We start from the raw sequence: 16989 nt of genomic DNA, 5'->3' as shown, positions 1-16989 counted from the left end.
CCCTACTTAAGTTTTAAGGTAATTGTCCGCACCAATTTGTTTGGGCCTGAAAATTCTGAAGGCCCCAAAATGTAAGGACTCTAGGCTTTTGACGAAGCAAAATCCGTGGGCCAGTTTTAACAACCCAACTCTAGCTTATAATAGCCCATGCTTACCTATTTAAGCCCAAATCACAATTTCCAGCGAGAACTGTAAGCTCTGGTTACACAGAGGCATCTTGAACTCATAAACCATCAGAGGCGGAGCCAATCCTCTTTAGGGTTCGTTCGAACCCCCTTCAACGGAAAAATATACTATTTATACATAATTAAAATTATTTTTTATGTTGTTATAGTAAGTGTTGAACCTCCTTTGACCTAGTTTTCTTTAAATATTGAACCCCCTTACTTGAAATCCTAACTCCGCCCCTGTATACCATCATACATGTCATGTCAACTTGTTATAATTGGATAACAACTTATTAAACTAGTTAATCAAGATTTGGCTTTGTAACTTTTACAAACTTGTTTTAAGGCATAATAGATAAATATGACTTTAAACTTGACGCCAAATTATAACTTTGACCTTAAACTTTGATAGTGCACAAATAGGACCTTTAATTATTCAAAACCTGAACAAATATGACCTCCGATTTTGCAATCCCCTTGCATGAGTTTCACTTGCGCCTACGTGGAAAGGTAAGTCAATCACACGATGCCACGTCATTTAAAGGACTGATATGGCATGATGACGCGGTTTCAATTAAAACAACGTCGTTTTGCTTCTATTAAGTCAAAACGACATCGTTTTGCTGCTTATTATTATTATTATTATATAAAATTTTCATCTTAATAACGTTTTATTAATAACGTTAGTTTAATAACGTTAATTTAAAAATTTTAGTTTAATAACATTTTAATAACGTTAATTTAATAATATTTTAATAACGTTAATTTAATAACGCTTTATAAACGTTAATTTATTAACATTAATTTTATAACGTTTTAATAGCGTTAATTTAATATCATTTTATTAATAACGTTAATTTAATAATGTTAGTTTAATAATGTTTTAATAACGTTAATTTAATAATATTTTAATAACGTTAATTTAATAACGTTTTATAAAAGTTAATTTAATAACATTAATTTAATAACGTTATTTTAATACCGTTTTATTAATAATGTTAATTTAATAATGTTTTAATAACATTAATTTAATAATGTTAATTTAATAACGGCTTAATAATGTTAATTTAATACTATTTTTATAATGTTAATTTAATAATATTAATTTAATAACGTTAGTTTTATAACGTTTTAATAACGTTAATTTAATACCTTTTTATTAATAACGTTTTAATAACATTAATTTGATAACGTTAATTTAATAACTTTAGTTTAATAACATTTTAATAACGTTAATTTAATAATATTTTAATAACGTTAATTTAATAATATTTTAATAATATTAATTTAATAACGTTAGTATAATAATATTTTAATAACTTTAATTTAATAATATTTTAATAACGCTAATTTAATAACATTTTAATAATGTTAATTTAATAACATTAATTTAATAATATTTTAATAACATTTTATTAAAACTATAATTTTTTTATTCATTATTAGTATAATTTCATCTTTGAGCTGAAAATAATGTAAAAATAATAGTGAAAAGTCATTTAAATAAATAAAAAGGAATTAATAAGGGTATAATAGTCATTTTATCCTTTTTTTTACTGTTGGAACGCTCAAAATTTAAGATGGACGCACCCAGTTTTGCGTGCTGAATACGCGTTTTGCCACGTAGTATCGGAGGTCATATTTGTGCAGTTTTGCATAGTTTAAGGTCATATTTGTGCACTGTCAAAGTTTAAGGTCAAAGTTATAATTTGGTGTCAAGTTTAGGATCATATTTATGTATTATGCCTTGTTTTAAATTTTATGTCCTTTTAATAACATATTCTTATGCAAGATATTTTAAAAGAAAATACCATTTTCTTCTATTCAATTTATAAGTGACGTGATCATTTCCACATCTAGTTCAAGGGATAATTTTTTTTAACCAATACTTAGTTTAAAATACTAAGGATAAACAGATACGTACTTAAAGGACAGATAAATACCTCCTTGCTTTTCCCCTTTTTTTTGGATTACATAATATAATTGAGTAAATTTTTTGTTTGTTTTAGTATTTCTTTACTTCTAGTAAGAGTTGACTACTAATAGTTATGAACATTGAACACGAAGCCATGATGTGTGCTTACCTATCCAGTTCCCAGAATTTAACAACATAATAAATTGACGCAAATAATTTGTTACTGCAATGAACATAAAGTGTGTGCTCCGCCCCTTTATACACTTTGATGAAAAACTATACTATATTTATTTGATTAAAATTATTTTTTATATATATATAATTAATGTTAAACTCTCCTTCGATTAGTTCGTTGTTCTGCCACTGTTCTCCACATTCTCCTATACTCAATTGAGTAAATTTAAGGCGAAAAAAAATAAGTAGCTAAAGACCCTACAGTACTTGGAGCAAATAATATATTTTAATAGGGGTGGGGAAAAAGAAAAGAAAAAGGTGTAGAGGAAAAACAGAACATATGGAACAATTCAAAATTGGTGCACCAACAAGCAAATATCTCATATTTATTTGATTGATGATGAGTTTATTTTTATTTCGAATTGTAATAGATGGTGAATGTTCCTTTTTTTCTTTTCTCTAATTCGGAGTACGACACTTGTACTGAGTTCGATTAATCCGAGTCATACCTCGTAAGACCTATTTTGAATGAAGTGATTTCTATATAAAAAATAATTCATATGAAAGACATCTAGTGGTGGTGAGATTAACCAATCCTCTAACACGTCCTTTAGTTGATGAACCGTTCTAGTAATATACTCTGCCGCCCACCAATTGCATGGTCATCATAATTGCTTTTCCCTTTTCTCTATTTTCACTCTACATAATAATTAAGATACCTTTTTCTAACTTTAGAGTGCAAATTTTCTACAGAAGTTATTTCAGATAGTCAATCACTGTTGTACTAGAAGGCTCATGCTTTTTGGTTGCCTTTCATTAAGGGTGTTTTAGGGACTACACTTGTTGATTCCCAACACCCCATGACCACCGCTTTCATTAAGGGTAAAGGGGTCATTTTATCTCTCATTTGTATTAAGACTATATAGTCCCTTATTAGGTCTTTACTCTTTAGTTTTGATTGATATGAGATATTGAAAGACTTTTCCTCTCTTGTGAGTAGACCGAAATTGTAACTAGGATAGCATTAGTGTAGAATCACTTTTGTTACGTTTTGGCTTGAGACGTTGGTGCTTGAGGAGGTAACGTCCCTCTTGTATCTCTGTAAGAGAGTGGTGATTGTGTGTGTAGGTGTTAAGAGTCCTTAGATTTAATATATCTTAGGATTCTTAGGGTTTATACACCCATTTGTCATTCTATCTATCCATTTTATCTATTGAAAATCTTTTGCTTTTGTGTTTGTGTTCTTGTAGCCGTGTTGTGTTCTTCTTGTTCTTGTGTTGTTTGTGGACTGTTTTGAGTCATTGTGGGGTGTCTCGTTTCACTAAGCTAAATTAGAACTAAATGCATGGGGAGTGGTAATATGTAAGTAGTTATGTATTAAGATAAAGGTGTTGAAACTGTTAATTAGTGGACATGTCAACTTACTTCCGGTAATGTCCAAGCTATGCTAAACTAGAGCAGAGCTAAATGCACGGGAGTGGTAATATATACGTAAGCAGTTGCATGCGTATTTGGATGGAAGTGATATAAAAAGTAGTGGATATGTCTAGTAAACAACTATTGAAAAGTTCCCTTATCATGTCTATCAGAAAACTGGATTACAAAAGTACTATATATGCACAAAGTTAGGAACCAGATCCTTCACAGTAGACAGGAGACGATTGATGATCAGCTGACATACACGAAGATTCCAAGTGCAAGAAGGCTTCCTAAAGGACTCAAGATGGAAACATTATCATATTTGCACACATAGAAAGAGCTTTGGATATACATAGGAGAATCTAAGTGAAGGTTGAAACAAATATAGAAACCACAAGTCCAACTGGGATTGGATTTACTGAAAATTCTCATGGGATTTAGAGATTGAAGCCAAGGAAATTCGACCATCATATATCTTATATAAAACACCACATTGATGCTATAGCAAGTAGAGGCTATTCGTATAGATTTATTATTAACGAGTAGTTTCATTGTGAGAGTCTTTTGTGTGGGTATAACTATCATCAACGAAGAGAACCTACTGCTTTATAAGTTCTCGCGTTGCTCATTTGATTGTTCTTGAATTGTAACCTATTTATTTTTATAGACGACTTATAATGGGTGTTTGATTCTTGAATAGTGAAGGCTTTTCAGATTGAGGTACCAGCCATGTTTGGCTACCTTCACCCAGAACAAATGGTAGGTAATCTACTATAGTAAGTATGGTATCTTTCTTGCATCTATGAATTCATATGCATATTGACTTGTGTCTAGTGGGGTTCAATGTAACAGGAATTTCATTGAAGCAGGATTGCTTTGTGTGTCATATGAGAGGGCTGTTTGAAAATTTCCTCAGGTGGTATTTTGTCAAAGTTAATAACCGATCATAGAAGTCAAAATATATATATAGACAAATATGTATGTATAACTATAGCCTATCCTCGGAAGATTAATTGGGACCCTTTGTCCGTGTCCCTCAATATTAGCGGTCTGCTATCTTGACATATATTATCTTCTTAATTTTCTTCGACTTGTCACTCACAATATCTTTGTGGTTCCAAACTCAATAATGGTAACTAAATATGATGATTGATATATATATATAATATCGTGCTCGTTAGGAGACTTAAAACTTATGAAACGATCTGGGGATAGTCATGTACCACACTTTGTGTTTGCATTCTTGAAGACAACCTCTCTCTATCAAGAAAATCACAGTACTTATAATCCTAAGAAGGTTCTTCTTTTGGTTGTTTGGCTCTTCGTCGTCTACTGATAATTATCCAATATCAACATCATATATGTCATGTAAGAGGAATATTAAAACAATAGTTTGCTCAGTTCCCAAATAAGGTAAGGCAGGCTTCCCCAAGGGGTTGAGTAGAGTAAACCCCTTGTTGGTTAGGTAAGGACCTAGGTGGCCAAATAACTTGGAAAATCTCCCTCAAACCATAAACTATCACCTATAAAATCTCACATCACCTAATAGCACATGACAGGTAGGTACCTAGCACCTTTTTCTTCCAAATATGAAAGTGTGGCCATGTGCAGGTGATCACCAAAGAAATTCCATCACAATATTTTTTTAGTTTCCAGTTCTCTATGTTAGCCAAGTATACCACTTGTGTAACACTAGAATCAACATATATTATAAGTCAAATATCACATGGCCATCAAAGCCATTTCATGAAATCTATGAGCCCAACTGTACTGAAGATAAAAAAATATTTCATAATACTTCTATATTCCACGGAAGCTCTGAAATCTATAAGAAAAATACTACTATTAAATTTCAATAAACAGTAATAGAAATATAAAGAAATCATGGTCAACGATCTAAGGTCCCATGGTGCATCTGAATCTATCACATAAATTGAATGACTTGACACTGATGCATCATATACTCATGTAATGCTATCATTCTTTCTGTTGATCATTTATCTAGAATAAAGATAAATGTATTTGAGCCTCTACGTCGATTGCATTGTTTATATTATACTGTTGACAGTTTCCTTTTCAATTATTTATCTTCTTGAGTGAAAGTAATTGAGTTTATGAAACTGGTACCACTTATTAAGGAACAAAGTTCCACATACTCTAAACAAGAAAAAGTAAGCACCTACACAGGTAAAGAAAGACAACAGTACTGCTGTTTTAATTTGAAATTAATGCTGCTCCTACATTTTGAGAAAATGTACTTTCAAAACTCTAAAAGGGTCTTGATCAATAGAAAATTTGGAGAAGGAAACAAATCTAAGAAAGGCCTTATACCTAAGAATTTTAATGGTTCAAGTTGAAAATTAATATTCATATCTCTTTCCGACTATCTCTCATGTCTCTTTGTACACCATAATCTCTCTTCTTCTATCTGATGTCTCTTTATACGCTTGTGTATATCCCCCGTCAACTTGCTGCAGTTAAAAAGAAAAGTTAGCGGAGATGTTTGCTTAGCTGAAAGTATATATTATTAGGAGAATTATCGCAATAGATAATTATGGATACGCTCTCGCTAGGAGACTTTGTTGCCAACAAAATTGAACTCGAAAAAATTTGTTAGCTGATGACTGTACAACATGAAGGTTTCCTCCTAAAACAAATTTATGCATATGTTAAAGATACACAAAGAGAATGCAAGACCTAGTAATCAAAACTTGCACTGGATGTCTAAATGTAATAAAAGCTTCATAGAATCACTTTTTAAACAAAAATTAGCTACTGGATAACAAAAAGACTAGAAATAATTAATACCCCTCCAGAATTGGTCCTAGTACATTTGCATTTCATAAGTCTTCCATTGGGATGCCATAATTTCTTCAAATGCTTTTGTGATTGAGAAGGAACTCATATTTCTTTGTCAAAGTCAGAAAGCACAAAGCAAAGTCATGTTGTTGAGGGATACCCATAACTTGGTATAATAATAACAACTAAATATATCAAGTTAATAGGGAATGACATAGTCATAATGGAACATTGCAAATATTAACTAATATAATACTATCATAACTACCTAGAAGACATTTCACTTGCTTGGCTATGAAATGAACATGCACTGGTTTACAAAGAGTACTTTTTTTTTTTTTTTTTTTTTATAATCGTGGTCCAGCTTTCGCGCACCTCGACTAAATTCACGGGATACCTGCCACCTCCCACCAGCAACAGGTACCAGGTAACTCTGTCCACCAAGGCTAGAACAGATGGGAAGAAAACACCTTTGATTGCTTAACAAAGAGTACTATTTGCTTTAATTGCTTTAAAAATGAAATCACCCATTTAATGCTAGAGAAGGGATTAAAACTTTTCACCAATAAATGTAAGCCATACTACAAGGACTTAATTATGCATATACATATAGAAAATGCAAAGCATTTAATGACACAGAGACTTACCAAATAAAAAATGTAGATACTGAAGACATCAACATGAAGGCCCAGTGCTCCTTGCCTCCTCTTGGCTTTTGGCTCTTTGTTGTTGCCTCGGAGTCTCTGGTTGCTGCGGTGGCGGTTGCTGCTGCTGTAGCAATAGCTGAGACTGAAGTTGCCTTTCTTGGTAACTAGGATAAGAATGCCCATGTTGGCCAGTCGGGGGAAACAGATTATGAGGATTTTCAGGGGTTCCAACCAAAACCAACGAAGGAGATATGGGTGAACTCATTTGATGAAATCCAGTAGCTGTAACCGAGCTCGTAGAGTCCAACCCACTGTGAAACCTTAAAATATCATGTTGCTGAGAAGGATGCTGTTCTTGTTGTTGTTGTTGTTGCTGCTCATAGTTCCCGAGCATCTCCTGTTGCTCCCTTTGTTCCCTTGCAGCCAATGCTGCTGCAAATTGTTGAGCTTCAATTATCTGCTGCTGCTGTTGCTGAGGGTCGCGAATCATCAATTGACCACCTTGTGGGACTCCTGTTGGCATTCCTAAAATTGGGTTCATATTGAAAGGCATCATGGTACTAGAAGAGGGAACATTCATATGATGCTGTGGAATAAACCCTGGAGGCTGAAGATTAATCGGTAGCATTGCTGATGGACCAATGTAGTTAGTCAGTTCCTTTTTAGCAGCCAACAAATCATCCTGAACTTGCTTCAGCTTATGTTGAAGTAATGAAATAAGCCCAACACACCCATAGACTGGGTCTCGAAGGCGATACTCAGCCTCATAAGCAAGGGAATTCACAGCATCTTCCCTTTGAGCAGCATTCAGTTCGTTGAGGAGTTTAGCCACATTGCTCGCACCGAACACTTTGTGGACATTGGCGAACTTTTGGGGCTGATCAGGCGGAAAATAAGGTGCGAAGACACACTCCTGGGTGCATTTTCTGCGTAAGAATTTGCAAGCTGCGCATGGAGAACTTGACGATGACATCCTTCTATTCCTAAAGAAAAGAAATGTACACATCAATCCCACAAAACACACAAGGGATCTCAAAGAATTAAAACTAATACTAAATGGAAGAGAATATATATATATTCGCTCTCCAAATACATTTACACACAAATTGAGCATAAATAAAGAAATGATTGTGGCATTCAACGAAGTTTCATTTAACAATATTAGAGAGACAGTGAACCATTAATGGCACAGCAAATCGAAGCAGACATGGTAAGTTAATAAAATCATTAAATACCAGTAGGGTTTTTTCTTTTAATCTTCATTCATTGCTATAATTAAATCAAGTCAGAAAGCATAAATTTGGCAACTGTAGAGTGATTCAAAATCATACACAAACATTTGAACCAATTTTTCCGAGAAAACCCAATGTCATAACCAAGCTTAACAACACCATTGCCAATAAAGACAGAAATGAAAATAAAATAAAAGAAGAAAAAGGTACAAGGAGCATGCTAAACTTGCAGTGATGAAGAAAGATGCCAAGTTTCTGAATGAAAACAAAATTTCACCGATAACTCTCGCTTTTCTCTCTCTCTCTCTCAAAGTTGATAAACTTGGAATGCAAGAAATCTTTTGTTTTACGGATCTATCTACATCAATGATATCAAACACAAAATAAAAATCACACAGTTCCTTTTCATAGAATTCAAACGCGAAGATCCTTCCAATACACAAAGATCAGAAGAAACAAATCAAACACAAAATCAAATATCAAAAGCGAGTTCAAAACAGTATAAACAAAACCATGAAGTAAAAATAAAGAATACAAACGAGGATTTTTCCTTATCGAACCGTAGAATACAAAATCAAAAGAAACAAATCAAACACAAAATCAAAAATAAAAAACGAGTTCAAAACAGTATTAACAAAGCCATAAAATAAACAAAAAGAACACACACACACAAAAAAAAAACGTGAAAACAGAAAACTCATTCACCTTTCTTATCTAAAACAAACCCTATTCAGATCACTCTTTAACCTTCTCTCCTTTTCGTCAACTCATTTCATCTGCGAGTTCACAAAAAAAAATGAAAATGAACAAAAAATATTGCTTGTAAAAAAAAAATTAGTTTAACCCTAAAAATATAAAAATAAAAAAGAGAAAAAAATTAAACTTTGGTTAATAGGAGAGTGTAGAATTTCAAAAGCTCTTGATCCGATTTTCAACTTTCACGATCCCACAGAAAGAATCCAAAAGAAGAAAACACCGCTATTTTTCTATAGTTTCATCATTGATATATAGAGAGGAGTGCAAATGAAAATGAAAAAATAATGATTAAAAAAGGTGATTTATTTAGAAGGATTTTCATGAGTGGTCGATTTTGTAAATAAGTACATTTACTAGGGTTAAGTGATGAAAGAGAAACCCTTACACGGCTTCTAGTATATTGAGGACCGTCGATGGGATCAAATGTAATGTATTGACCGTCCGATTAGAACTTTGTCTCGATTGGACACGTATGAGAGAGGATTAGTTTTTCTGAGTGATGAATTAATTGGACACTGAGTTACCTTTTTGTCCCTGCGCAAATTTATCGTATTTCCCAAACTTCCCCTATGATGCGTGAGGAGTGAGGACTGTGAGGTGCTTTCAAGAAACGATTCTAACTTCCATATTGACAAAACTACCCTCGCATTTAATTAGTATACTTTTGGGTTTAATATCTCCAATGTATAATAGTATTTCTTAAAGAACTTAGATTTCTCAAACTGTCACTCATCTGCTCATGTTTGTAAATTGTAACAAAAAAAAAAATCACTCAATTATTTTTATTTCACCTATAAAGTCATTCAACTATTATTATTTCATCTAAAAAGTTCCTCAATCAATTTAATTAAGTCATATTTCTAGGAGATATTGTTGACGAGAAGAAATTGAAATCCAATTTTAAAAAAAGAAGTAAAAACTGATTCATTTTTTTTTCGATAACAGATTGTGAATATTACCAGAGCAGACACAACTTTACAAGTTACTGAGTACGACATCAAGTCATCAGGTTAGAGCCTCAAGGAGCCCTAATTACAAAGTTTTTCCCGTAGCCATCTACATTGTCTAGCATTTCTTGATCCCTCATACATTAATATTCTCTCCCTAATCACAGTTTGAATTTACCTAAATACAAAGTTTTTGTCCACAGAATAGTTCTTGAAAAGTCGACCATTTCTTGTCAGCCATACCTGATAAATCAACGCACCATACCCAGCCATCACCACTTCTTTGCGAAAGTTCTTCCAATGCTTACGTCTAATCATTTTGATAATATAAAAAATTGGTCAATTTAATGATTAATTAAAATAAATAGCTTTTAATTTTTATTTTTCAAAATCTGGATATAAATAAATAACTTTTTAATTATTTTTTTAAAAAATAAATAGTAATAATTGAGTGAGCTTTGTAGATAAAATGACAATAATTAACTGACTTATTTTTATAAAACAAAATTAAGTAAATTTGTGAAATAATTATTATTAATTTTATTAGATAAAAACAGTTAATTGAATTGTTGAGAGATTAAAACAAATCAAATTACTCATCAAAAGTCAACACTAGCAATATATTCTTGTAAGTTTTGAAGTAAATGTTATAAAAAACAATATTTTATTTTTATTTGGATTTACACATTATTTATTGTGTTAAATACTTCACGTAATGCTTCATTATAGAATTAAAACGCCATAAAATTGCATAAGGTCATTATAAAAGTCTTTCCAAAATAGCATAATTTCGATGTTATTTCATAAAAGTATTTAAGCACATAAAATTATTAAAATAAACTTATTAAAATAAACAGTAATTGGAGATAAAATTAATTATATTTTGAATTTACATGTATTATCAAGATATGTACCAACCATATGAGTTTGGATTATTTCTAGAATAGATATTGTTGAATTTGAAATTCAAAATGCAGAGGTAAAAATTTGAGTTCATTTTATCTTGATGTCTAACTTGTTTATTTAACTTTAATTCCTTTCTATTAATAAAATACAGACTTGACTTGTGAGTGAACGCATGATATAATGAGCAATATCCTCCTAATAAAATTAGTGGCCTAAAATTAAATTTTTAATTTAAATAAATATAATTAATTTAATTGAAGGGTCTTTTTTCTTTTTCTTAAAACCTTTAAGTTTACATTGTAACATAGCTATTTATAAAAGTAAGAATTAATTCTAGTTAAAGATATTTGTCATTTGTATGCAATATATTAACTTGGATATGCTTGTAAAATTTTACTTATTAATATGAAGTTTTGAATTATTTAATTTAAATTTCTAAAATATTTCTGACAAAAAATAGATAGTTTTTCGTGTTTTTTTAATATAAACTTTGCACTATTCTATAATCTTCAATATTTATTTAAGTGAATTTTTAAATCATAAAATTTATTACTAATTTTTTTAAGGCGTCAATAAGTAAATGCTTAATTAGCTTTTACCTTTGAGCCTCCTGACAATCAGCCACGAGCCATCTATCCTTGGGATGACCGTTTACCAATTCACAATTTTTTCAATATTAATATTACTAAAAATAAATGTTCTTCAAAGTAATAGATGAATTATTTTTTTTGAAGCAAGTGTCTTCTTTACTTTACAGATTATAAATTCACGTATTATGGTCAATTATATATACCGCACATATTTAATTAGCACTTAATAATATACATTATTTGACTAAATGACTCTAATCTACTTATACGAAAAAGTAAATAAGGACTGAAATTTTTTCGAATATTTATTGGACCATTTAGTACACAAAGTTAAATTCAGAGAAACACTAATCCCTTGTTTTGGACTACATTTTAAAAGTTAAAAAGATTACTTTTTCCATTCTTTTTTAATTGTTTCTCTCAATTTTCGTAAGTCAATTTAACTAAGTTTTAAAGTTAAACTTAATTAGATTAACTTAATTTTTTAATTAAAATTTAGATGGTCAAAAATGACATGAAAAGTACTAAATTACAATTTTTCTTTTATTTTCAATTTAATTAAGAAAATATTAATCAAAATTTATATGTTTAACTTAAAAAATGAGTAATTAAAAAAGAACGGAGGAGTAATTAATTGTCGATTAGAGAGAGTATAAAAATTGTATCCTTTTAAATGATGTCTTAATTTCCCCCCCCCCCCCCCCCCATTAAATTGGCACTTAGAATGAGGCCAAAATATAAGAATGAGTACTAAAGTTGGAGTAGTGAAGAGGGTGGCAGTGTGTTGGTGAGCAATTGCGTGCAGAACTATCCTTATTTCCATTAAATACAATACTACATGCTCCTCTTCCTCCTCTTTTGTCCTTTCCAGTTGTGGTATTTTAGTTAAAAGGTACATTTCTGTATCACTATGGACTCTGCACAGTACATTGCATTCTCTCTGGTACACTGTTTCCCCTTTGTCTTACTTATATCCTCCTTTTTATTTTATTTTTTCATACATGGATTCCAGGAAATTCCTTTTTATGTGGTAATTGGCATGTTTCTATATATTTGGAAAATCAACTTAATTAATTTCCTTTTAATTCATTCTTTTCAAAAGGAAGGAAAGGTAACTTGCCGGGTTGGTTGGAGATAACACATACTTAGCTAGAGAGGAAATTAAGTTTAAAAACTAATCAATCTCCATGTGATGGAGTAAAAAAAATCTTTTCTTCTTTCATGTTTTGATTATGTGTTTGTATCATTAATTCAGATAATTGGTGCCAATAAATTAAATTAACCTATTAATCAAGGGGTAAATAATTCATTTTGAAAGAGTCAAACACTGTTCTCATATTAAATTAGACGAAAATTCAAATCATAGAACTTGTTGCATCTGTATTGTGAAGGCCTTTTAATTTATTTCCAACTTAGTACTTTCTGAAATGCATCGCCACACATTCAATCGTCCTCCACTTTGTCCTACTCTGCAGAGACTAAGGTAATTAGTTGTCACATATGTAGTGTTTTCTCTAGGGAAAGTCATCTTAAAATTAATAGTTCAATTTGACATTATTATATTGCTGCCAAATTCAACTAATTTAATTATTATCACAATAGCTCAACCCGTTCTGCTAGGTTCTCCCAAATCTTCTCCCTTGCATTAATGACAAGAAGGAGAGCTATATTTGGTTACTGAAACAGTGTTAGAGCATTTACTAATTCAAAAATATATCTTAAAATGTTAGTTAAAATTACAGTGTTCAACTCTCATAAAGTAAAACATGACATATATAAATGAACGAAGTAAGTACATGGTACAACAACAATAACAAACCCAATGTGTTCCCACAAAGTGGGATCTGGAGAGGACAAGATGTACGCAGTACATACCGCTACCTCCGAAAAAGTAGAGAGGTTGTTTCCGATAGACTCCGGCTCAAGAGAAGTAAGTACATAGTAATTGAAACAAATAGAGGGAAGACATAGAGTGTTATAAACGATCAAATCTAGCATAAATGTGAGGACAATCATCCTCTATCCCATCAAAATTAAGTTTATAGCTAGCAGGTTAGGGCAGTTGGCAACGAAAACGAGAAGCATAGCTAGCTAGCTGCTATATATAGTACATGCCACATGGGGACAGATAGAGACGAGAGATGAGCAGTCTGGGCATATAATACACTTATATGGTTGATGTGAAGTTTCGTTGAAAACATCAATCAATATATAACCTACAAAATATTTCAGTGAATGAATGAATTTGCAGGATTGGTTCAGAATATACACACTTGAATCATCACTTTTATCATCGTCTATCTGCTTCGCCATGCATACATATCTAGTCAATATTTCATCTACTCTTTATAGTTTTCATATTATTACTGTTGTCTACAGACATGCATGCACACATGAAATTAATGGGAGAAGGTTAAAGCCCAAATTATAATCATATATCAACACCAGCAGCAAGCAGCAAGTACTTCCTCCGTTTCATAATAAATGAATTGTTAAATTTTGGCACATATATTAAGAAAAAAACATTAAAGACAAATTTAACACAATTTTCCATTTTTACCCCAAAGAAAATAAAAGATGACCTTGTAATATTTTTTCAAAAGTTAATTGGTTGTCAAATCATAAGGGTAAATTTGAAAAAAAATTCAATGATTCACTTATTTTAAAACATCAATAAATACCCCAATAATTCACTTATTCCGAAACAGAGGGAATATTGTTTTGCCACGTAAAAAATAAGACAACTTAAGAATCTTATCAAACACAAAAAATATGCATTTATGTATTGTGTCTGTTATATTGTTATTGATTCTAAGCTGGGGTCTATCAGAAACAACCTGTCTACTTCACCTGAGGTCGTGGTATGGACTGCGTACACTTTATTCTCTTTAGACCCCACTAGGTGGGAATATATAGAATATGTTGTTGTTGTTGTTTAATTTAATGGTGCAATCACATTTATAAAACACGAATTACACCGAATGATGACAATGTATGAATTGAACCTTGTTACAGAGTTGTTTCAATACTAAAAATCTTTACAGAATTTTCACTCAAACTTGAGAGGAATTAGAGAAGGAAGAAGTTTTTCCTCTTCTTTTTCCTTTTTTGCAGAGATTGAAGTTGTAATCCTTTTACAATTTCGAAGAGGCAACTTTTCAAACAATTATATCTCTTTTATTTATTAATGTATTATATATAAATTTGAGTTGACCCACATGGATGACTCGGTCCAATATCCTTCAACAGCAAAATTCGTTTAATTTACTTTCGAGATATACAAACGTATTGTGTTTATATGTATTTCTTATATATCATACACTTATCAACGGTCATCAATTTTGACTTTGCACGTGCATAGATATGCAAATTGAAATTTTTGATCTATTATAATCATTAATAGTATTATCTAGTGAATCAGTTTCAACAGGTAAAATCCAACTAATTGGAACCCGGTTCCTCTTCATTTCCATTCTCTTCAATTTCTCTAAGTTCTTGCTTAAGATACATGTTATAGTTTAAAATTAATAATTAAAATTTAATAAATTAAATCAAAATTTTAATCATAATAATCTACTTCCATATATTTATTACTTAAATATTTTTAACAATTCATTATATCTTTCTTAAATATATTAAATCATTTCTTTTTTTAATCCTTGAACAAGTTTCTGCTGGCTTTTTACTTTTCTTTTTGGCTAAAGTTTGCCTTTTTCTTCAATAATTTTTTCAAATGAGAAAATAAAGATTGTGTCTTGAAGTTTTACTAATTTTATTTTCTTTTTGTGTCAATAATAATCCATTATATTTGTGCCAAATCAAATATATATAAAAATTGTGCCAAATAAATCCATTACATTTTCTTTATGTAGCTCTTTTGAATTCTTAATTAGAAAAAATAAAATTTTAACTATAGTATGAATTTTTAAAAAATAAAAATATTTAGAAAAAGTTTTTAATATATATTTGTGGTGGTAAAGAATTTATTTTAAAAAATAAGTAAAAGATATAGTGAATATTTAAGAAGAAAATATAACTAAATATAATTTTAAATCGTAACATGGGTCTTCAATTCAAGCAAGAATTTGGAAAAATTGGAGAGAAGAGCGGAATGCAATATCATGTTCTCTTGTAGTGTATGAACACTCCTCCGCCCACTTTTATGTGAAATTGATTTATAACATTATTTTGCATATATTGTATGTTTTTTTATAATAATATTTTGACGTAAAATCAACAAAATATTGAAACAAATAATAATAATAATACTATCATAAAGAGATCCAACTTATTTATAATTTGAAAAATTCAATCTCTTTTCGTTATTGTGCAAGAGATCAATCAAACAGGTTGAGATTATTGACTTGCATAATTGCATTAAAAATGGAATATAATGTTGTTTCCGTACGTCATCCATGCAAAAAATAACATACCTTTTGGTTACTTTAATTCTTACATTGCTTCAGTGTAAGATAAAGTGCCCCTTTCTTCAGGAGTTTTGACTATTATGATAACGTGAGCGTACATAACTGTTTAATTTCTCCTTTACTGATAAAAAATAAAGAAAGAGAAATTCAGTGCAGTCTCGTTTTTTCCTTTTTCTTTTTCCCAATTTGGGGCATGGAAGGGAAAATGGGTAAGGACTAATTAAGGAGTTTACAATGTGTGAAATTAAACTTAGTTACTAAAATTATTCATAGAAATTCAGTAGAATAATGTTTGGACAACTTATAATTAAAAAACAGAAAGTGCTGCTTCTATTTGGTGCGAATGTCTAGTAGTCGATTTAAAAAATATTTTTAGTGTTTGGTCTATTTTTAAAAAGTATTTCTAGGTGTTTTCTCAAAAAAAAAAAAAAAGTACTAGTTTTAAGATGAGATTATTCTATCTCTACTTCATATGCGATAATAGCTCACTATTTCATTATTTTATCTCAACTTCATATGGGGATAATAACCCACTATTTTACTATTTTATCTCAACCTCATATAGGATAATAATCTACTATTTTAATATAAATGATGGCATAAAATAATTTTGAAATTATCTACTAATATTTTATATATATCAAATATGAAATAAAATTAATCTTAAATTTATCTTGAGATTATTATATTTATCTTACGAGCATGCAATTCTTATAGTAGTTGATTCAGAAAAAGTAGAAGCTTGTCCATGCATAACCTAGACAGAAAGCTGGCTTGGCAGTGTTGTTTGGGAAAATAACCCTTATCATATCCCATCAAATTAAATAATATCCCCATTAATTTGCGGTATAAAAAGTTAATTAATGCATCTGCCTTTGAAGTGTGTAGAGAGTAGTTGGCAACGAAAACGAGAAGGTGCTATGAGTGACTGATCAAACCAGGCCTTTTACATTGATGTGAAGTTTCCTTGGAAACCTCTATCCATCTAAAAAACAATGTAGTGAATGTGT

At 30.6% G+C, this 16989-nt stretch overlaps 1 protein-coding gene across 3 annotated transcripts; it reads right to left on the bottom strand.

Moving 5' to 3' along the window:
- Positions 1-5863: 5863 nt before the first annotated feature.
- On the bottom strand, positions 5864-9390 carry LOC107861399 (LOB domain-containing protein 36). Of its 3 annotated transcripts, XM_016706739.2 has the most exons (4): positions 9237-9390; positions 9059-9129; positions 7122-8104; positions 5864-6146 (listed from the first exon to the last, which is right to left on the bottom strand). In XM_016706739.2, exon 3 carries the CDS (start codon positions 8092-8094, stop codon positions 7150-7152), a length of 945 nt encoding a protein of 314 aa, XP_016562225.1. In that variant the 5' UTR covers positions 8095-8104; positions 9059-9129; positions 9237-9390; the 3' UTR covers positions 5864-6146; positions 7122-7149. The 3 variants fall into 3 exon arrangements, with proteins under 3 accessions (XP_016562225.1, XP_047263357.1, XP_016562224.1); XM_047407401.1 differs by lacking the exon at positions 9237-9390 and having other exon boundaries at positions 9059-9217; XM_016706738.2 differs by lacking the exons at positions 9059-9129; positions 9237-9390 and adding an exon at positions 8453-8602.
- Between the last annotated feature and the right edge of the window lie 7599 nt (positions 9391-16989).

This window comes from Capsicum annuum, chromosome 2 (assembly GCF_002878395.1).
Source record: "Capsicum annuum cultivar UCD-10X-F1 chromosome 2, UCD10Xv1.1, whole genome shotgun sequence".
Lineage (NCBI taxonomy): Eukaryota > Viridiplantae > Streptophyta > Magnoliopsida > Solanales > Solanaceae > Capsicum > Capsicum annuum.
This window is presented reverse-complemented; position numbering and strand designations above follow the sequence as displayed.